The 21,981-nt window shown below is 47.3% G+C and overlaps 1 protein-coding gene across 2 annotated transcripts in view; it reads right to left on the reverse strand.

Annotated features, from left to right (window-relative positions):
• Positions 1-21,469, reverse strand: part of ntn4 (netrin 4) — a 212,357-nt gene extending 190,888 nt beyond the window's left edge. Inside the window, exons 1-2 of one of the 2 annotated variants that reach the window (XM_059987803.1) lie at positions 21,271-21,469; positions 14,312-14,841 (exon numbers count right to left, since the gene is read on the reverse strand). In XM_059987803.1, coding sequence (XP_059843786.1) covers positions 14,312-14,841; positions 21,271-21,334 — 594 coding nt within the window. In that variant the 5' untranslated portion in view covers positions 21,335-21,469. Of the gene's footprint in view, positions 1-14,311; positions 14,842-20,594; positions 20,710-21,270 lie in introns of those variants that run through there. The other variant, XM_059987804.1, reaches the window with a different exon arrangement.
• Between the last annotated feature and the right edge of the window lie 512 nt (positions 21,470-21,981).

Below are 21,981 nucleotides of genomic sequence, written 5' to 3' on the forward strand. Positions count from 1 at the left end.
CTAGGCAGTTCAGCTTTCTGTGGGAAGCCTGGACAGTTCAGGTCACTGTGGGAAGACTGAGACAGGGCAGTTTAGCTTTCTGTGGGAAGACTGCATAGTTCAGATTACTGTGGGAAGACTGGGCAGTTCAGGTTACAGTGTGAAGGCTGGACAGTTCCGGTTGCTGTGGGAAGACTGAGACTGGACAGTTCAGGTTACTGTGGGAAGACGGAGATTGGACAGTTCAGGTTACTGTGGGAAGACTGAGATTGGACATTTCAGCTTACTGTGGGAAGACGGAGATTGGACAGTTCAGGTTACTGTGGGAAGTCAGGACAGTTCAGATTACTGTGGGACAACTGGGACTGGACAGTTCAGGTTACTCTGGGAAGACTGACACTGGACAGTTTAGGTTACTGTGGAAAGACTGAGATTGGACAGTTCAGGTTACTATGGGAAGACTGAGACTGGACAGTTCAGGTTACTGTGGGAAGACTGAGACTGGACAGTTCAGGTTTCTGTGGGAAGACTGAGATTGGACAGTTCAGGTTACTGTGGGAAGACGGAGATTGGACAGTTCAGGTTACTGTGGGAAGTCAGGACAGTTCAGGTTACTGTGGGACAACTGGGACTGGACAGTTCAGGTTACTCTGGGAAGACTGACACTGGACAGTTCAGGTTACTGTGGGAAGACTGAGACTGGACAGTTCAGGTTACTGTGGGAAGACTGAGACTGGACAGTTCAGGTTCCTGTGGGAAGACCGAGACTGGACAGTTCAGGTTATTGTGGGAAGACGGGGACTGGACAGTTGAGGTTACTGTGGGAAGACTGAGATTGGACAGTTCAGGGTACTGTGGGAAGACTGAGATTGGACAGTTCAGGCTACTGTGGGAAGACTGAGACTGGACAGTTCAGGTTACTGTGGGAAGACTGAGACTGGACAGCTCAGGTTACTGCGCGAATTCTGAGAATTGACAGTTCAGATTATTGTGGGAAGTCTGAGACTGGACAGATCAGGTTACTGTGGGAAGACTGAGACTAGGCAGTTCAGCTTTCTGTGGGAAGCCTGGACAGTTCAGGTCACTGTGGGAATACTGAGACAGGGCAGTTTAGCTTTCTGTGGGAAGACTGCATAGTTCAGATTACTGTGGGAAGACTGGGCAGTTCAGGTTACAGTGTGAAGGCTGGACAGTTCCGGTTGCTGTGGGAAGACTGAGATTGGACAGTTCAGGTTACTGTGGGAAGACGGAGATTGGACAGTTCAGGTTACTGTGGGAAGACTGAGATTGGACAGTTCAGGTTACTGTGGGAAGTCAGGACAGTTCAGGTTACTGTGGGACAACTGGGACTGGACAGTTCAGGTTACTCTGGGAAGACTGACACTGGACAGTTCAGGTTACTGTGGAAAGACTGAGATTGGACAGTTCAGGTTACTGTGGGAAGACGGAGATTGGACAGTTCAGGTTACTGTGGGAAGACTGAGATTGGACAGTTCAGGTTACTGTGGGAAGACGGAGATTGGACAGTTCAGGTTACTGTGGGAAGTCAGGACAGTTCAGATTACTGTGGGACAACTGGGACTGGACAGTTCAGGTTACTCTGGGAAGACTGACACTGGACAGTTTAGGTTACTGTGGAAAGACTGAGATTGGACAGTTCAGGTTACTATGGGAAGACTGAGACTGGACAGTTCAGGTTACTGTGGGAATACTGAGACTGGACAGTTCAGGTTACTGTTGGAAGACTGAGACTGGACAGTTCAGTTTCCTGTGGGAAGACTGAGACTGGACAGTTCAGGTTTCTGTGGGAAGACTGAGATTGGACAGTTCAGGTTACTGTTGGAAGACTGAGACTGGACAGTTCAGTTTCCTGTGGGAAGACTGAGACTGGACAGTTCAGGTTTCTGTGGGAAGACTGAGATTGGACAGTTCAGGTTACTGTGGGAAGTCAGGACAGTTCAGGATACTGTGGGACAACTGGGACTGGACAGTTCAGGTTACTCTGGGAAGACTGACACTGGACAGTTCAGGTTACTGTGGGAAGACTGAGACTGGACAGTTCAGGTTACTGTGGGAAGACTGAGACTGGACAGTTCAGGTTCCTGTGGGAAGACTGAGACTGGACAGTTCAGGTTATTGTGGGAAGACGGGGACTGGACAGTTGAGGTTACTGTGGGAAGACTGAGATTGGACAGTTCAGGGTACTGTGGGAAGACTGAGATTGGACAGTTCAGGCTACTGTGGGAAGACTGAGACTGGACAGTTCAGGTTACTGTGGGAAGACTGAGACTGGACAGCTCAGGTTACTGCGCGAATTCTGAGAATTGACAGTTCAGATTATTGTGGGAAGTCTGAGACTGGACAGATCAGGTTACTGTGGGAAGACTGAGACTAGGCAGTTCAGCTTTCTGTGGGAAGCCTGGACAGTTCAGGTCACTGTGGGAATACTGAGACAGGGCAGTTTAGCTTTCTGTGGGAAGACTGCATAGTTCAGATTACTGTGGGAAGACTGGGCAGTTCAGGTTACAGTGTGAAGGCTGGACAGTTCCGGTTGCTGTGGGAAGACTGAGATTGGACAGTTCAGGTTACTGTGGGAAGACTGAGATTGGACAGTTCAGGTTACTGTGGGAAGTCAGGACAGTTCAGGTTACTGTGGGACAACTGGGACTGGACAGTTCAGGTTACTCTGGGAAGACTGACACTGGACAGTTCAGGTTACTGTGGAAAGACTGAGATTGGACAGTTCAGGTTACTGTGGGAAGACGGAGATTGGACAGTTCAGGTTACTGTGGGAAGACTGAGATTGGACAGTTCAGGTTACTGTGGGAAGACGGAGATTGGACAGTTCAGGTTACTGTGGGAAGTCAGGACAGTTCAGATTACTGTGGGACAACTGGGACTGGACAGTTCAGGTTACTCTGGGAAGACTGACACTGGACAGTTTAGGTTACTGTGGAAAGACTGAGATTGGACAGTTCAGGTTACTATGGGAAGACTGAGACTGGACAGTTCAGGTTACTGTGGGAATACTGAGACTGGACAGTTCAGGTTACTGTTGGAAGACTGAGACTGGACAGTTCAGTTTCCTGTGGGAAGACTGAGACTGGACAGTTCAGGTTTCTGTGGGAAGACTGAGATTGGACAGTTCAGGTTACTGTTGGAAGACTGAGACTGGACAGTTCAGTTTCCTGTGGGAAGACTGAGACTGGACAGTTCAGGTTTCTGTGGGAAGACTGAGATTGGACAGTTCAGGTTACTGTGGGAAGTCAGGACAGTTCAGGTTACTGTGGGACAACTGGGACTGGACAGTTCAGGTTACTCTGGGAAGACTGACACTGGACAGTTCAGGTTATTGTGGGAAGACTGAGACTGGACAGTTCAGGTTACTGTGGGAAGACTGAGACTGGACAGTTCAGGTTCCTGTGGGAAGACTGAGACTGGACAGTTCAGGTTATTGTGGGAAGACGGGGACTGGACAGTTGAGGTTACTGTGGGAAGACTGAGATTGGACAGTTCAGGGTACTGTGGGAAGACTGAGATTGGACAGTTCAGGCTACTGTGGGAAGACTGAGACTGGACAGTTCAGGTTACTGTGGGAAGACTGAGACTGGACAGCTCAGGTTACTGCGCGAATTCTGAGAATTGACAGTTCAGATTATTGTGGGAAGTCTGAGACTGGACAGATCAGGTTACTGTGGGAAGACTGAGACTAGGCAGTTCAGCTTTCTGTGGGAAGCCTGGACAGTTCAGGTCACTGTGGGAATACTGAGACAGGGCAGTTTAGCTTTCTGTGGGAAGACTGCATAGTTCAGATTACTGTGGGAAGACTGGGCAGTTCAGGTTACAGTGTGAAGGCTGGACAGTTCCGGTTGCTGTGGGAAGACTGAGATTGGACAGTTCAGGTTACTGTGGGAAGACGGAGATTGGACAGTTCAGGTTACTGTGGGAAGACTGAGATTGGACAGTTCAGGTTACTGTGGGAAGTCAGGACAGTTCAGGTTACTGTGGGACAACTGGGACTGGACAGTTCAGGTTACTCTGGGAAGACTGACACTGGACAGTTCAGGTTACTGTGGAAAGACTGAGATTGGACAGTTCAGGTTACTATGGGAAGACTGAGACTGGACAGTTCAGGTTACTGTGGGAAGACTGAGACTGGACAGTTCAGGTTACTGTGGGAAGACTGAGACTGGACAGTTCAGGTTACTGTTGGAAGACTGAGACTGGACAGTTCAGTTTCCTGTGGGAAGACTGAGACTGGACAGTTCAGGTTACTGTGGGAAGACTGAGATTGGACAGTTCAGGTTACTGTGGGAAGACGGAGATTGGACAGTTCAGGTTACTGTGGGAAGTCAGGACAGTTCAGGTTACTGTGGGACAACTGGGACTGGACAGTTCAGGTTACTGTGGGAAGTCAGGACAGTTCAGGTTACTGTGGAAAGACTGAGATCGGACAATTCAGATTACTGTGTTAAGACTGAGTGGACAGTTCAGGTTACTGTGGGAAGACTGAGACTGGACAGTTCAGGTTACTGTTGGAAGACTGAGACTGGACAGTTCAGGTTCCTGTGGGAAGACTGAGACTGGAGAGTTCAGGTTACTGTGGGAAGACTGGACAGTTCAGGTTACTATGGGAAGACTGAGACTGTACAGTTCAGGTTACTGTGGGAAGACTGAGACTGCACAGTTCAGGTTACTGTTGGAAGACTGAGACTGGAGAGTTCAGGTTCCTGAGGGAAGACTGGATAGTTCAGGTTACTGTGGGAAGACTGAGACTTGACAGTTCAGGTTACTGTTGGAAGACTGAGACTGGACAGTTCAGGTTACTGTGTGAAGACTGAGACTGGACAGTTCAGGTCACTGTGGGAAGACTGAGTCTGGACAGTTCAGGTTACTGTGGGAAGAGTGAGACTGCACAGTTCAGGTTACTGTTGGAAGACTGAGACTGGACAGTTCAGGTTACTGTGTGAAGACTGAGACTGGACAGTTCAGGTCACTGTGGGAAGACTGAGTCTGGACAGTTCAGGTTACTGTGGGAAGACTGAGATTGGACAGTTCAGATTACTGTGGTAAGACTGAGTGGACAGTTCAGGTTACTGTGGGAAGACTGAGACTGGACAGTTCAGGTTACTGTGGGAAGACTGAGACTGGACTGTTCTGCTTACTGTAGGAAGACTGAGACTGGACAGTTCAGGTTACTGTGGGAAGACTGAGACTGGACTGTTCTGCTTACTGTAGGAAGACTGAGACTGGACACTACAGGTTACTGTGGGAAGACTGAGACTGGACAGTTCAGGTTATTGTGGGAAGACTGAGACTGGACAGTTCCGCTTCCTGTGGGAAGACTGAGACTGGAGAGTTCAGGTTACTGTGGGAAGACTGAGACTGGACAGTTCAGGATTTTGTAGTAAGACTGGATAGTTCAGGTCACTGTGGGAAGACTGTCTCGACAGTTCAGGTTACTGCAGGAAGAGTGAGACTGCACAGTTCAGGTTAGTGTGGGAAGACTGAGACTGGACAGTTCAGGTTACTGTGGGAAGACTGAGACTGGAGAGTTCAGGTTACTGTGGGAAGAGTGAGACTGCACAGTTCAGGTTTCTGTGGGAAGACTGAGATTGGACAGTTCAGGTTACTGTGGGAAGACTGAGATTGAACAGTTCAGGATACTGTGGGAATACTGAGATTGGACAGTTCAGGCTACTGTGGGAAGACTGAGATTGGACAGTTCAGATTGCTGTGGGAAGACTGAGTCTGGACAGTTCAGGTTACTGTGGGAAGACTGAGACTGGAGAGTTCAGGTTACTGTGGGAAGAGTGAGACTGCACAGTTCAGGTTTCTGTGGGAAGACTGAGATTGAACAGTTCAGGGTACTGTGGGAATACTGAGATTGGACAGTTCAGGCTACTGTGGGAAGACTGAGATTGGACAGTTCAGATTGCTGTGGGAAGACTGAGTCTGGACAGTTCAGGTTACTGTGGAAAGACTGAGATTGGACAGTTCAGATTACTGTGTTAAGACTGAGTGGACAGTTCAGGTTATTGTGGGAAGACTGAGACTGGACAGTTCAGGTTACTGTTGGAAGACTGAGACTGGACAGTTCAGGTTCCTGTGGGAAGACTGAGACTGGAGAGTTCAGGTTACTGTGGGAAGACTGGACAGTTCAGGTTACTATGGGAAGACTGAGACTGGACAGTTCAGGTTACTGTGGGAAGACTGAGACTGCACAGTTCAGGTTACCCTGGGAAGACTGAGACTGGACAGTTCAGGTTACTGAGGGAAGACTGAGACTGGACAGTTCCGGTTACTGTGGGAAGACTGGGACTGGACAGTTCAGGATTCTGTAGTAAGACTGGATAGTTCAGGTCACTGTGGGAAGACTGAGACTGGACAGTTCAGGTTACTGTTGGAAGACTGAGACTGGAGAGTTCAGGTTCCTGAGGGAAGACTGGATAGTTCAGGTTACTGTGGGAAGACTGAGACTTGACAGTTCAGGTTACTGTGGGAAGACTGAGACTGGACAGTTCAGGTTACTGTGTGAAGACTGAGACTGGACAGTTCAGGTTACTGTGGGAAGACTGAGACTGGACAGTTCAGGTTACTGTGGGAAGACTGAGACTGGACAGTTCAGGTTACTGTTGGAAGACTGAGACTGGACAGTTCAGGTTACTGTGTGAAGACTGAGACTGGACAGTTCAGGTCACTGTGGGAAGACTGAGTCTGGACAGTTCAGGTTACTGTGGGAAGACTGAGATTGGACAGTTCAGATTACTGTGGTAAGACTGAGACTGGAGAGTTCAGGTTACTGTGGGAAGAGTGAGACTGCACAGTTCAGGTTTCTGTGGGAAGACTGAGATTGGACAGTTCAGGTTACTGTGTGAAGACTGAGACTGGACAGTTCAGGTCACTGTGGGAAGACTGAGTCCGGACAGTTCAGGTCACTGTGGGAAGACTGAGTCTGGACAGTTCAGGTTACTGTGGGAAGACTGAGATTGGACAGTTCAGATTACTGTGTGAAGACTGAGACTGGACAGTTCAGGTCACTGTGGGAAGACTGAGTCTGGACAGTTCAGGTTACTGTGGGAAGACTGAGTCTGGACAGTTCAGGTTACTGTGGGAAGACTGAGATTGGACAGTTCAGATTACTGTGGTAAGACTGAGACTGGAGAGTTCAGGTTACTGTGGGAAGAGTGAGACTGCACAGTTCAGGTTACTGTGGGAAGTCAGGACAGTTCAGGTTACTGTGGGACGACTGAGACTGGACAGTTCAGGTTACTGTGGGAAGTCAGGACAGTTCAGGTTACTGTGGAAAGACTGAGATTGGACAGTTCAGATTACTGTGTTAAGACTGAGTGGACAGTTCAGGTTATTGTGGGAAGACTGAGACTGGACAGTTCAGGTTACTGTTGGAAGACTGAGACTGGACAGTTCAGGTTCCTGTGGGAAGACTGAGACTGGACAGTTCTGGTTACTGTGGGAAGACTGAGACTGGACAGTTCAGGTTACCCTGGGAAGACTGAGACTGGACAGTTCCGGTTACTGTGGGAAGACTGGGACTGGACAGTTCAGGTTACCCTGGGAAGACTGAGACTGGACAGTTCCGGTTACTGTGGGAAGACTGGGACTGGACAGTTCAGGATTCTGTAGTAAGACTGGATAGTTCAGGTCACTGTGGGAAGACTGAGACTGGACAGTTCAGGTTACTGTTGGAAGACTGAGACTGGAGAGTTCAGGTTCCTGAGGGAAGACTGGATAGTTCAGGTTACTGTGGGAAGACTGAGACTTGACAGTTCAGGTTACTGTGGGAAGACTGAGACTGGACAGTTCAGGTTACTGTGGGAAGAGTGAGACTGCACAGTTCAGGTTACTGTTGGAAGACTGAGACTGGACAGTTCAGGTTACTGTGGGAAGACTGAGTCTGGACAGTTCAGGTCACTGTGTGAAGACTGAGACTGGACAGTTCAGGTCACTGTGGGAAGACTGAGTCTGGACAGTTCAGGTTACTGTGGGAAGACTGAGATTGGACAGTTCAGGTTACTGTGGGAAGACTGAGATTGGACAGTTCAGGTTACTGTGGGAAGACTGAGACTGGTCTGTTCTGCTTACTGTAGGAAGACTGAGACTGGATGGTTCAGGTTACTGTGGGAAGACTGAGACTGGACAGTTCAGGTTACTGTGGGAAGACTGAGACTGGTCTGTTCTGCTTACTGTAGGAAGACTGAGACTGGACAGTTCAGGTTACCGTGGGAAGACTGACACTGGACAGTTCAGGTTATTGTGGGAAGACTGAGACTGGACAGTTCCGCTTCCTGTGGGAAGACTGAGACTGGAGAGTTCAGGTTACTGTGGGAAGACTGAGACTGGACAGTTCAGGATTTTGTAGTAAGACTGGATAGTTCAGGTCACTGTGGGAAGACTGTCTCGACAGTTCAGGTTACTGCAGGAAGAGTGAGACTGCACAGTTCAGGTTAGTGTGGGAAGACTGAGACTGGACAGTTCAGGTTACTGTCGGAAGACTGAGACTGGACAGTTCAGGTTACTGTTGGAAGACTGAGACTGGAGAGTTCAGGTTACTGTGGGAAGAGTGAGACTGCACAGTTCAGGTTTCTGTGTGAAGACTGAGACTGGACAGTTCAGGTTACTGTGGGAAGACTGAGATTGGACAGTTCAGGTTACTGTGGGAAGACTGAGACTGGACAGTTCAGGTTACTGTGGGAAGACTGAGACTGGACAGTTCAGGTTACTGTGGGAAGACTGAGTCTGGACAGTTCAGGTTATTGTGGGAAGACTGAGTCTGGACAGTTCAGGTTACTGTGGGAAGACTGAGTCTGGACAGTTCAGGTTACTGTGGGAAGTCTGAGACTGGACAGTTCAGTTTACTGTGGGAAGAAGGTGGAGGTAATAGGAGGGTGCGGAGAGAGGGAAGAAGGAGGGTCGCTGGGGAGGTGATAGGTAGGCGAGGAGGGAGAAGAAGGAGGGTCATTGGGGAGGTGATAGGTAGGTGAGGAGAGAGGGAAGAAGGAGGGTCACTGGGGAGGTGATAGGTAGGCGAGGAGGGAGAAGAAGGAGGGTCATTGGGGAGGTGAGGTAGGTGAGGAGAGAGGGAAGAAGGAGGGTCGCTGGGGAGGTGATAGGTAGGCGAGGAGGGAGAAGAAGGAGGGTCACTGGGGAGGTGATAGGTAGGTGAGGAGAGAGGGAAGAAGGAGGGTCACTGAGGGAGGTGATAGGCAGGTGAGGAGAGAGGGAAGAAGGAGGGTCTCTGAGTGAGGTGATAGGTAGGTGAGGAGAGAGGGAAGAAGGAGGGTCACTGGTGAGGTGATAGGTAGGTGAGGAGAGAGGGAAGAAGGAGGGTATTTGAGGAAGGTGATAGGCAGGTGAGGAGAGAGGGAGAAGGAGGGTCACTGGGGAGGTGATAGGTAGGTGAGGAGAGGGAAGAAGGAGGGTCACTGGGGAGGTGATAGGTAGGTGAGGAGAGGGAAGAAGGAGGGTCACTGGGGAGGTGATAGGTAGGTGAGGAGAGGGAAGAAGGAGGGTTACTGGGGAGGTGATAGGTAGGTGAGGAGAGGGAAGAAGGAGGGTCACTGGGGAGGTGATAGATAGGTGAGGAGAGGGAAGAAGGAGGGTCACTGGGGAGGTGATAGGTAGGTGAGGAGAGAGGGAGAAGGAGGGTCTCTGAGGGAGGTGATAGGCAGGTGAGGAGAGAGGGAGAAGGAGGGTCACTGGGGAGGTGATAGGTAGGTGAGGAGAGGGAAGAAGGAGGGTCACTGGGGAGGTGATAAGTAGGTGAGGAGAGGGAAGAAGGAGGGTCACTGGGGAGGTGATAGGTAGGTGAGGAGAGGGAAGAAGGAGGGTCACTGGGGAGGTGATAGGTAGGTGAGGAGAGAGGGAGAAGGAGGGTCTCTGAGGGAGGTGATAGGCAGGTGAGGAGAGAGGGAGAAGGAGGGTCACTGGGGAGGTGATAGGTAGGTGAGGAGAGGGAAGAAGGAGGGTCACTGGGGAGGTGATAGGTAGGTGAGGAGAGGGAAGAAGGAGGGTCACTGGGGAGGTGATAGGTAGGTGAGGAGAGGGAAGAAGGAGGGTCACTGGGGAGGTGATAGGTAGGTGAGGAGAGAGGGAGAAGGAGGGTCTCTGAGGGAGGTGATAGGCAGGTGAGGAGAGGGAAGAAGGAGGGTCACTGGGGAGGTGATAGGTAGGTGAGGAGAGAGGGAGAAGGAGGGTCTCTGAGGGAGGTGATAGGCAGGTGAGGAGAGGGAAGAGGCCAGAGCTGGGAATAGATGTAAAGGAAAGGGGACGAAATGTTTACTGGCAGAGGAAATAGATATTCATGCCATTAGGATGGAGTCTACTTAGACAGAATATGAGGTGTTGATCCTCCACCTTCTTCATGGCAAAAGAGCCGGCCATGGACTAACATGTCAGACCACGAATGGGGATAGGAATTAAAGTGGTTGGCCACTGGGAAATTCCACTTTTGGTGGATGGAGCAAAGGTGCTTGTCAAAGTTGTTCCCCAATTTCAGTCGGATCTCACCAATGTATAGGCGGCCACAATGGGATTGCTGGATTCCAGCAGGTTAGCAGTTGACGTGTTTCCTTACCCCTAAGGGCTAAGGACTCAATGCAGATAAGGGAGCAGATGGGAGATGGTTATTGCATTTCTGTCACTTGTAGGGATAAGTGCCGGGAGGGAGATTAGTGGGGAGAGATGAATGGACAAGGGAATCATGGAGGAACAATCCCTAGGGAAGGTGGAGAGTGAGGCATAGAGCAAGGATGTGTTTGGTGGTGGGATCCCGTGAATATGGTACATGTTGGTGAGGACAAGTGGATCTCTATCCCTGTTAAAGCTGCAGGAATATTGGGTGAGCATGGACATCCAGAAAATGGAGGAAATGTGGGTGAGGCAGCATAAATGGTGAAGAAAGGGAAACTGTTCTTTGAAGAAGGAGGACATCCCTGATGTCCTGGAAAGGAAAGTTTCATCCTGGGAACAGTTGTGATGAAGAAAATGGAACTGGGAATAGGGAATAGCATTTTTACAGGAGACTGGGTGGGAAGAGTTATAGTAAAGATAACCATGGGAATTGGTAGGTTTATAACATGTTGGTTGGCAGTTTGTCTCCTGGGATGGAGATAGTGAGATTGAGTAAAGGGAAAGAGATGGGAGAAATGGAACAAGTAAATTTAAGGGTAGGGTGAAAGTGGGAGGCAATGTTGATGGAATTGCAGGAAGAGTTGAGGAGCATTGCCAGGGAAGGCTTGGAACATGGACTTTTCTACGTAGCCAGTGAAAAGACAGGCATAGCTCGGCCCACGTGGGTGTTTATGAGTTTGGAGAAAGTGGGTGGAGCCAAAGGAGAAATTGTTGAGGGGAAGGATCAGTTCTACCAGACAGAGGAGTGTGGTATGGTGGGGAACTGTAAGGGTCTGTTGTTGAGAAAGAAGCAGAGAGCTTTTTGGCCTTATTCATGGGGGATGGAAGAGTATAGGCCCTGGACATTCATAGTGAAAATGAGGTAGTCAGGGCCAGGAAATTGAAAATTGCCTTGGAGATTGAGAGCACGTGAAGTACTGTGGATATTGGTAGGAAGGGACCAAGGTGGATAGAATGGAATCGAGGTATGCAGACACAAGTTCAGTGGGGTAGGAGCAGGCAGAGGCAACGTCCTACCTGGACAGTTAGGGTTGTGGATTTTGGGCAGAAGTAGAAGCGAGCAGTGCAAAGTAAGGGAACTATGGGTTTGGTGGCAGCGGATGGGAATTCTCCAGAGTTGGGAAGGTTAGCTATGGTGTTTGGAGACAATTTTCTGATGGTCCGGAATGGAGTCCTTTTCTAGGGGCGAGTAAGAAGAGGAGTCTGAGAGTTGCCACTTAGCCTCGGCAAGGTAGAGATCAGTCTGTCACACCACAGCAGCACCCCCTTTGACTGTTGGTTTAGATTGGTGTGGAGAGTGAGGAGGGCAGTGTCTTCAGAAGGGAGTAAGTTTTGAGTTGGGGATCACTGCCAGGATACTGGAATGTCAGGATCACTGCCAGAAGATCAGGATGTGAAGATCACTGCTGGGGAAATCAAGAAAACTGAACATGAAGCATTAACTCTGTTTCTCTCTCTGCAGATGCTGCCTGACCTGCTTCTATAACTGTTGCAGAGGTTGGTTGGTATTAATGACTGCAAGGAAGAATGAAGCTCTTCTCACTCTGCTGTTTCATTAACTTCCACTTCCCCATTCCTACCAGGTTTTCATTTACAGGCACCACACTTAAATCTGACAGGGATGGCCAACGTATTCTGTGTTTGCTGTCCCATTATCTCCATGTCAGCTGGGCTCTTGGGCCCACTGTCTATCTCATGCTGGAAGACATGGAGTAACTTGGTGAATGGTTCAAAGTTCTTTAAAGTAGGGAAAGGAAATCATGAGCACAGTACACCAGGCATTCAATTCATTTCATAAACATCCCGTGGTGCTATTTCATAAAGTTACCTTTCCTCTCAGGTAAATACTCATCAACTGGATTTTTTATTGCTTTGGAGGCAGGCAGGTGAGGCCCAATCCTAAGTCCTCCTGAACTGATGTCTTCTGGACTATTTCAACCACAATACTATGGGTTGGGAGTCACGTAGAGGTGAGATTGAGTAAGGGAGACAGCTATCCCTCCCTGAAGAATAGCAATGAGCCAGATGGGTTTTCCTGACTACTATTGCAAGAAGGCTAGCACTTCGGTATCTATCCTCCTCTCACTCAGAATTTCACAGAATTGATAGTGTTTTCTGCCTATGAACTTCTGCACTCACAGTCTGGACTTTAGTGGGGAGCAAGTCGAAAGTCCAAGATGCTGGGCATCCTGTCCACTATTCATAGAACATTACAGAACAATACAGGCCTTCCGACCCTTCATGTTATGCCAACCTCATACTCTAAGATCAACCTAACCCCTCCCTCATACGTAGCCCTCCAATTCTCTATCAATCATGTGCTTATCTAAGAGTTTCTTAAATGTCACTAATGTATCTGCCTCTACAATGTCCCCCTCACCCCCCCACCCCCCAGGCAGCACATTTCAAACACCCACAGCATCTATTCATGAATGGTGCTGACTAATTAAATAGCTAAAAGGGGGAGACTCCGGGAATATCCCAATTCCCAACAAAGGAGCGGCTCAGCTCACGATGCTGAACAAGGCTGGGGCAACGCGAGCACGTCTAGTCAGAAATATTGAGTGGATGATTCTTCTCCATTTCCTCCCGAGGTCTCAACATCTCAGCAGGTGGCTTCCTACCACCAATTCAGTTGATATCCAGAAAGTCTTGCAATTCTAGATACAGCAAAGATTGCAGAACCAAGCAGCACCCCAACTGCCTATAGTAAAATGACCATTTGACCATAAGAGAAAGATGTGTATTGTATACATTTGTCTGACATTAAATGCACCTTTGAAACCTTTGAAGACAAAGAAGCAGAATTAGGCCATTCAGCCCATCAAGTCTTCTCTACCATTCAATCATGGTTGACTTGCTATCCCTCTCAACCCCATTCTCCTGCTTTCTCCCCATAACCTATGGTATGCTTACTAATCCAGAACATATCAACCTCTGCTTTAAGTATACACAATGACTTGGCCTCTACAGCCATCTGTAGCAATGAATTCCGTATTTCACCACCCTCTGGCTAAAAAAATTCCTCATCTCTGTTCTAAAGAGACACCCTTGTATTCTGAAGCTGTGCTCTCTGGTCTAGACTCGCTCACTATAGGAAGCATCCTCTCCTCACCCACTCTATCTGGGCCTTCCAGAATTCCACAGGTTTCAATGGGATTCCCTTCACTGGCTTGATACTGAATGATAATGATTGCTGAAACTAGGTTTTTAATCCCAAAATCATCCATTAAAATAATTTAATTGTCCCCACTTTAGTGATGGAACATAGCTATCGTTACTTGAACTGTCTAAATTGTGTCTGGGTTTCTACATTACTAGTCCAGTAAATCAATCTCTACGATACTGTATGCCTGGTTATTGTAATTCAGCATCTTGTTATGTGTCATGGAGTGGAAGGGGGACCCACACACATACCTCTGCCATCATGGACAGAACCCCTGACTACATCCCGCACCGGCTCTCCTCCTGGTCCTCACTCTGCACACATTCAATGGAGGTTTCTAATCTGTCATTGCTGTTTACAGCAGACAATCAATTTGTCCCCATCTTGTGCTGCTGCTGAGAAAATCTAATTCTCATTGCATTTACAACCCGCATATGTATGTCCATGACAGTAATAAACTTGTACCAGAAGAGGCCCCAGGTACTGTATCAAAGATAATTACGGTAATGCTCTTACCTCTCCTCGGGTACAAGGGAATGGACTGGAATATCTGGACGTACAAATTGCCCCAGGCCAATGGACGTCGTCAGGCAGTCCAAAGGTGTCATTACAGTTCTGGGCAAAATACTTGTATGGTTTCCAAGTCAAACCGAAGTCTTGCGACCTCTCCAGGACCATTGCAGCTGGCCTGGGGGACTTGAAGATCATGATGAGGTGTGTGAAGTAGAAGTGGGTCTCTAGGTCTAACTGGATGGTTTCCCTGTGGCTGCCCTGGGCCGACTGCCACCAGGTAGCGGGGAAGCGGAACGAGGAGTCGGTCATGGCGGAAGGTGGATGGGAATGACGAGGGCTTCTGCCCAAGAGGCACTTGCCACATTCGGCCTCGGCTTTGCAACCCCGGTTCGGGTAGGAGCAGAAGAGCTCAGCGGAGCCAACACCGCAGGTGGAGGAGGTCTTCAGCTGTCTGGCTGTCACCAAGTTGCCCAGTCGGGGGTTACAGGCCCCAGCGTCACAATGTCGCCTCACCCCAGGTGTGTTTGTTGATCCTACAAACAAACGGTGCTCCAGGTTACTGTTAGTATCCAGCCTAGCACAGCAGTCATTAAGAGGTGTTACCAGAGTTCCTGCTGTACTCAGAAAGGGAAAATAGAGCAATATGTATCTTCCTCATAAGAAACAGACCACGGTACAGGAGCACGGACCTTCACCCATCACATCTATACCAACCATGACACCAATTTAAATCGATCCCATCTGTCAGCATTAGCGCTGTATTCCTGTGTTCCCTGGCCATTCATGCTCCTGTCTAAGCATTGGTCTTGTATTTGCTTCCACCACCTCCCCTGCTATAGGAAAGATGACATTAAACAGGAAAGAGTGCAGAGTAGATTTATGAGGTTTTTGCTCAAACTTGAGGGACCGAATTTTTCATTGGAATCTCGGAGGATGGGGCTGATCTTATGGAGGTGTGTAAACCTACAAGGAGCATAAATAGGGTGACTGTACAGTCTTTTCCCCAGGGTTGGGGAATCAAGGACTAGAGGCCATAAACTTAAGGTGACCAGGCAGAGATTTAATAGCAACCTGAAAGGCAATATTTTCCACCCAGAGAGTGGTCAACTTTTAAACCTTGTTACTGCATTTAAAAGTTAATATGCCTGCCTCAACCATTTCTATGCAACGTAATGAACTGACAGAGGAAGTGGTTGAGGCAGGCACATTAACAACATTTAAGAAGTTGACTGTTTACATCTCTCTACGGACACTGCCTGACCTGTTGAGTTCCTCCACCATTTTGTCTGTGTTACATGGATAGGAAAGGTTTATAGCAGGGGTTCCCAACATTTTTTTATGCCATGGAGTCTTACCATTATCTGAGAGGTTTGTGGACCCCATGTTGCGGATCCCTGGTTTAGAACGATATGGGCCACACTTGGGCAAATGGGACTCTTGTTTGGCATGCACCATTTGAGCCAAAGGGCCTTATTCTGTGCTGCATGACACGGACTGGATTACAACCTCCAGTATTGTCGGTGTGGAGTTTGCATGTTTTCCCTCTAAATGAGTGTGCCATCCTGGGTTGCTCCAGTTTTCTCTAAACATACAGTTTGAGAATTAATTGGACACTGTAAATGGCCCCTAGTATAGTTAATGGCAGGATAGTTGTTTTGGGGAGGGAGCAGTTTTCTGGGATGCAAGACGTACAATAGGATTTTAGATAAAATAGTGTAGATGGATGGTTACTGGTCAGTGCAGAAGGGGAAGACTGAAGGGGCTGTTACAATGTTGCATGGCTAGGTTGAATCAGTTTGGCTTGAGCTATTAAACATCCAGAGGCAGGAAACATTGGTGGGAATTGCCTAAACACTGGTGGTAACAGTGGGGTCAGCACAAATCAGGAAACTAGAGGTGCACATGACAAGAGTAATACTCTATTTGTGGAGACTAGAATCTAGATGTATGGTGTACAAATCAAATGAAGTATGATACTCTGTTTAATAGGTGGCTCTTCACATCAGGAAACTGAGGAACCAAGTACAGGGTAATTTAGATCAAGTATTTTACAATGAGAAACAGGTAACTAATAATCTTAAAGTTAGTGGCCTGTTGAGAAGTGTTGTTATAATAGAACTTAAAAATTATACCATACTATAATAATTCCTCCCCTTAAGTGGCTTATAGAATGAAAATGATTTAAAACCAAAGCTTAAATGGTAAACAAGGCAAATTACAGAAGTATTTGACATGATTTGCCAATAGTGGATTGCAAAACTCCATCAAAAGTTTTGACAGTGAACAAGTAGTAAAGATGTTACATTTAAACAGTAATAGATTGTTTACAACAAACATACAGCATATACCTATATGCCCTTCAGGATCAAAATCTTAACAGGAAGAGTAGTACAGTTGTGCCAAACAGAACTAAAAGGGAGCATTACATCAATGGGTAACGAATCTTCATTTAAACATTCTTATGGTGTTTGATAGTGTCGATGCAGCAAACTTGTGTTAATGCAGGGAAATGGCATCAGGTTTTGGAGGTCTACCAATAATATCTTTAAATTAGGGAGAAGAGCAAATGATCTATCCTTTTTCTATTTCTTACATACCCAGGGCTGCAAACCAAACAGTCTCCAGCAGGGATAAACAAACAGAAATTTTATTTGGAATGTTTTTAAACAGTAATAATAATAAGTACTTTATTGATCCCGAGTGGGAATTTGCTCCTGTGTACCATGTATTTTACCAGCCATAAATTTGTTTCATTTCAGTTTCCACCATGACCCCTTTGGTGGAAACCCCTTTGTACATTAATGTTCCTAAGGACCTTGCCGTTCTTCTTACATTTAACCACCTAAAGAGCATTACCTCACATTTGTCCAGGTCAAATTCCATCTGCCACTTCACTGTCCATATTTCCGGCTGGTCTATGTCCTGTTGAATTCTTTGACCAACTTCCCCACTATCCACAACTCCACCAATTTTCATGTCTATGGCAAACTTGCTACTCAGCCTACTTACATTTCTGTCCAAATCATAGACATATCACAAACAACAGAGGTCCCAGCACCGATAACTGCAATACTATGGGTCACAGACATCTGCCACTACCTCTTCTATGGGCAACCCAAGTCTGAATCCAAGCCACCAAGTTGTTATGGTTCCTTTTTGTCTTAACCCTCTGGATCAGCCTATAATGAGGGACCTTGCTGAATACTGTACTAAAGCCCATTTACTCAAACCAATATAATTAAGTTGCAAGCTTAAATTTAAATTTTTAAAAGCGATTATGATTTTGATATGAACTTTGATGCTATGAAGTGAAATAAAACAATCACACTTATAGTTGTAAAAATACACCTGGGAGTAATAAATTAATGAAAACTGCTAAGGTCATATTCTTTCCTCTTCACTGCCTTTACAATATTCTTTATTACCTGTCACCTTAATCACTTTGCTGCCATGTGTCTGCACTATTACATAATTCCTCTTCAATAGCTCTTTTAATTTATTTTGTTATGAATGCTGCACATATTGAGACAAAGGCATCTGTTTAACGGTTGAAAGTCGCATCCTTTCCATTCCCATTTTATTACCTAGTCCTTTGTCCTCAGCTTTCTGTTTACCAAAACACCCTGCCCCTCTGATTAATCTTCTGGGACTGGTCCCAGTGTAAATTAAATGTTCCCAATGGAATAGCTCACTCTTTCCCCAGTGCGGGTGATTTTACCGCATTTCTTCCATACGAGTCTTTGAGCAACACATTGAGCTCTCTGATCTGATCAATTCAATGCCCACTTCAGATGCTAATCCATTGATTATGTTTTTGCTTTTTGATCTGTACACATTCTTTAAGATGAACTGCCCACTTAGTCTGATCCATGTCTGTGGATTAACCAATAGCCATGACAAACGGACCATGTTCCTCTCCAGCCTTGGAGAGATTCCCTTCCTAATGGCACTGGACAGAATGGCCTTTGGAACTCACACATGTGACCCTGGAGAACAAAATCTACCAGACCCTGCAACTGTATCAGTGCTAATCCTTTCACTCCAACACCGTGAATGGTGCCCCGTCAAGCGTCAGCACAGAGATGTCACCAATAATATCGTCTGGATGCCAGACTTGTTTCATTGAGATAATACCTTCCTGTCTCCTTTGGATGATCTTTTCTGTAGTTAGGGGCGTGCCTACTTCTTGGAACAATCTACCCCTCTAGTTTCAGGCTGAGATCCTTCATCAGGACTGATGACGTTCATTTCCCTCCATAGACTGCCTGACCTGTTGAGTTTGTGTGTGTTGCTGAAGATTTTTAGCATCTGCACAATATATTGTGAAACACTTGCCTTACCATGTTTGTCAAGTTAATTTACTGTAAATAAATTATCAATAGGGTGTTTGCCACCTGATAATTAAAATTTTAAGCCTCTGATTTAGTTACAAGGAAGACCTCTTAAAATGGAGCAAACTGTGATCTCACTGGCCAGATGATCTCAACACTACACATCACCAAAACCCATATTCACAAGGAGCACACTCCACTCCGTACTAAAGCAGTGCCATTGATTTATGTTCCTGCGATCATTAGACTTGCTTCAGCTGCTTGTAAGCTCAGCTAACTGATTCCCTGCTTATAACTCACCTTCAGAAGATGATGCCTCAGAAAAGGCAGTTTTCCTCACTGAGGACCCTCACCACCCTGGGCATGCTCTCTTCTCAATAGGAGGGGGGACAGGAGTCTGAAGAGATACACTCAATGCTTTAGCAACAGCTTCTTTCCCACCACCAGCAGATTCTGAACATTCCATGAACACTACCTTGCTAATTTTGCTATACTTTTGCACTATTTCTATTTTTTATAGGAAGGTATAAATAGACTTTATGTCTTGCAATAAGCAGCAAAAATTCAAGACATGTCAGATATAAGGCGGCCTGATTCTAATTACTACTCACTTACCATTCCAAGTAAAAACTGCAAGGTTAAGAAAATCTAAAAGTAATATTAAATTTAGCAAATAAATTATTTAAGTTGAAGCATCTCCTTAGTTACCAACCTGCACACTTGGCTGACACACATGCCAAGCTAAAACAGTTACTGTCCATCTGTGACTGGCTACTTTGCTATATCTAGTCAAAGTATTAACTTCTTTTGTGTTTGTTCGTTTTACCACCACCGGTCCAGTCGTAATCACCCGGAGACTGGTTGACTTTCTACCCCTGTCCTGCACTGATTGCTGAGTTTGTTGCCATTGAACAAGACCCCCACAGATATTCTAACATTTAATTATATTGTGTCTGATCTATACCTTAGTTCTATCTAGGACTGGGGCATTTACTGAGAGCAGCTCATTGTTGCTGTCTCACAGGCAGTTGTGGATGTGTTGTCTCCGATTAACTGGACTCTGAAAACCCACACTCGTTTACAGGTGCAGAAGGTGAACAGCATGGTCCTTGTCACCAAACTGTTCTGAAATTAAATACCATTCTTGTACAGAAATTGCCCAGCTGGATTCAGATCTGTTTAAATTCTTTATTGATATGATCAATCGACAAACACATCATGGTAATACAGGTATTAACAGCCAATAGAATCTCCATGTTAAAGGCTAATAATACTTCAAAATTAGTGAAGTGACTGACCAAGAGTAAGTATCACTTTAGAACCCTTCTTTGTATGTAAAATGGCTCTGATCCACTGCTGTACAAAAGGGAGCTAGATGTGCTCTGCAAAGACCTTTCTCGTACACTATCGTAAACTTTCTCGTAAACTATCCTTGCCTGGACATTACCTTAACCCTTGCATTGCTACAACTCCACAGGTGGTGCATTTCTACATGAGGTTAAAATAATGTGCCTGAAATAATCTGGTAATCTCAGTTTTAAAACCTTCATCCACAAATTTCCAAATGTCCACCGTCTTTCATGTTTAGTTGAAACTTTGTGATACCACTCTAACAACCTAGATCCATCGTTGAGGATAACACTGCCTAGCCTCTCCACTACAGGGAACAGCTTCCTTTTCTACCTCACTGGTCTTTAGTTACTGTAAACACATCATTTAGATCATCACCAATCTTCTAGATATAAAGATCTTGTCTGTGCAATCAACCATCAGAATTTGACGACTTGGGCACCTGTCTATGAAAACTACACTGCATCCTTTCCAAAACTGATAAAAGATTCCAAACTGCAGTCCCAGGTGCTGAAAGCATTGGGTCTCACAGGAAATTTAAGCAGTTTTACTGTATATCATAACCTCTTGAAATGTTGTCAGTATTTCTGAATTATTATTTATACCTGTCGACTCCCCACTTACACAGGGAACTCAGACCTGTATCCTCTCCAGTGGGATTAGTCAGACAGCTGTTCTTCACATGGTCATCTAGCTGTCTTCAATCCAGTTCCAGTATCCTAAATCTGGAACAGTTTTGAAGGGATGGATTCCATCTTCCCAGTCCAGTTACTGATGATGTTTCTCTCTCTCACTCACTGGTTCACATATAGCCCTGACTTCTGCCCTCTGGGCTGGCATGTCCGCCTTCCCTGGTCCACTTAACGTCCTGTGATTGGGCAGCGTGTCCTCTACCGGTCCAACTACCGCCCCGTGATAGGACAGTCCGTCCTCTCCCTGATCCAGTTATCGCCCCGTGATTGGACTGTGACTTTCCTTGGTCCAGTTACTGCCCTGCGATTGGGCAGTGTGCCCTCTCCTTGGTCCAGTTACTGCCCTGCGATTGGGCAGTGTGCCCTCTCCTTGATCCAGTTACTGCCCTGAGAGTGGGCAGTCTGCCTACTCCTCAGTCCACCCTCTCCCAGTGACACCGGGGCACTTATGGGGCAGCTCAGAGATCCTAGTGCTGATCATCCGGTCAGTCCGCTAGAGCCAACCCTCCGTTCGCTGACCCGCGTCGAGCCGGTAGGCTCCATTCCCGCGCCGCTAACTCGCTCACCCCGGCCCTCTGCGGATACCTACCGGCGGCCGTGCGCTCGCAGCCCAGGGACAGGAGCACAGAGACGGCCAACCACAGCCAGTTCATCCTCGGGGCCAGCGCTGCAGTCACGGACAGTCAATGCAGCATCCTCCGCAGCCCGGGAGCCGGGCCGCTCGGGTTTCGCTGTCTTCCTCCCGTTCCCCGCTTCGTGCTCCAGACAACAGAACGATCCCTCCCTCCCTCTCCCTGGCTCCCCCTCCCTCTCTCTCGCTGCTCTTCTCCCCTCCTCCCGCTACATTACTCGCCTCTCCCTCCCTCCTCTTTCTCTGCACAATTCCCCACCCTTTCCCTCTCTCCCCATAAATTTCGTGCCCGGTAATGATCAGCTAAGTACATCACTTCTCTTCTTTCCTTATCCCCGACCTAGAACTCTTCCCCCCCCCCCCCACCCCCGATTTTGCGCTACATCTGTGTTCCGGCTTTCTGTGTGAATGGCTCTTTATTTCACCCGCTCCCTGCAAACATCGCCACTCTGTTTCTCCTCTCTCGCCTCCGCCCACCCCGGGCTCCGCTCTTATCTCTGGGCCAGGGTATCTGCTCTGCGAGTTGAGCCTCTAACTGGCGCATTTACAGCCCACGGCATCATATTTTAACAGCTCACGGGGACTCGGGCTGTTTAATCTCAGACCGTGTACTGCACTAAGGTCTTCTGCGAGATCGGTGGGGGTCATCTTTCCCAAAATAAACCACCG

Source organism: Hypanus sabinus, chromosome 13 (assembly GCF_030144855.1).
Source record: "Hypanus sabinus isolate sHypSab1 chromosome 13, sHypSab1.hap1, whole genome shotgun sequence".
In the NCBI taxonomy this organism is placed as follows: domain Eukaryota; kingdom Metazoa; phylum Chordata; class Chondrichthyes; order Myliobatiformes; family Dasyatidae; genus Hypanus; species Hypanus sabinus.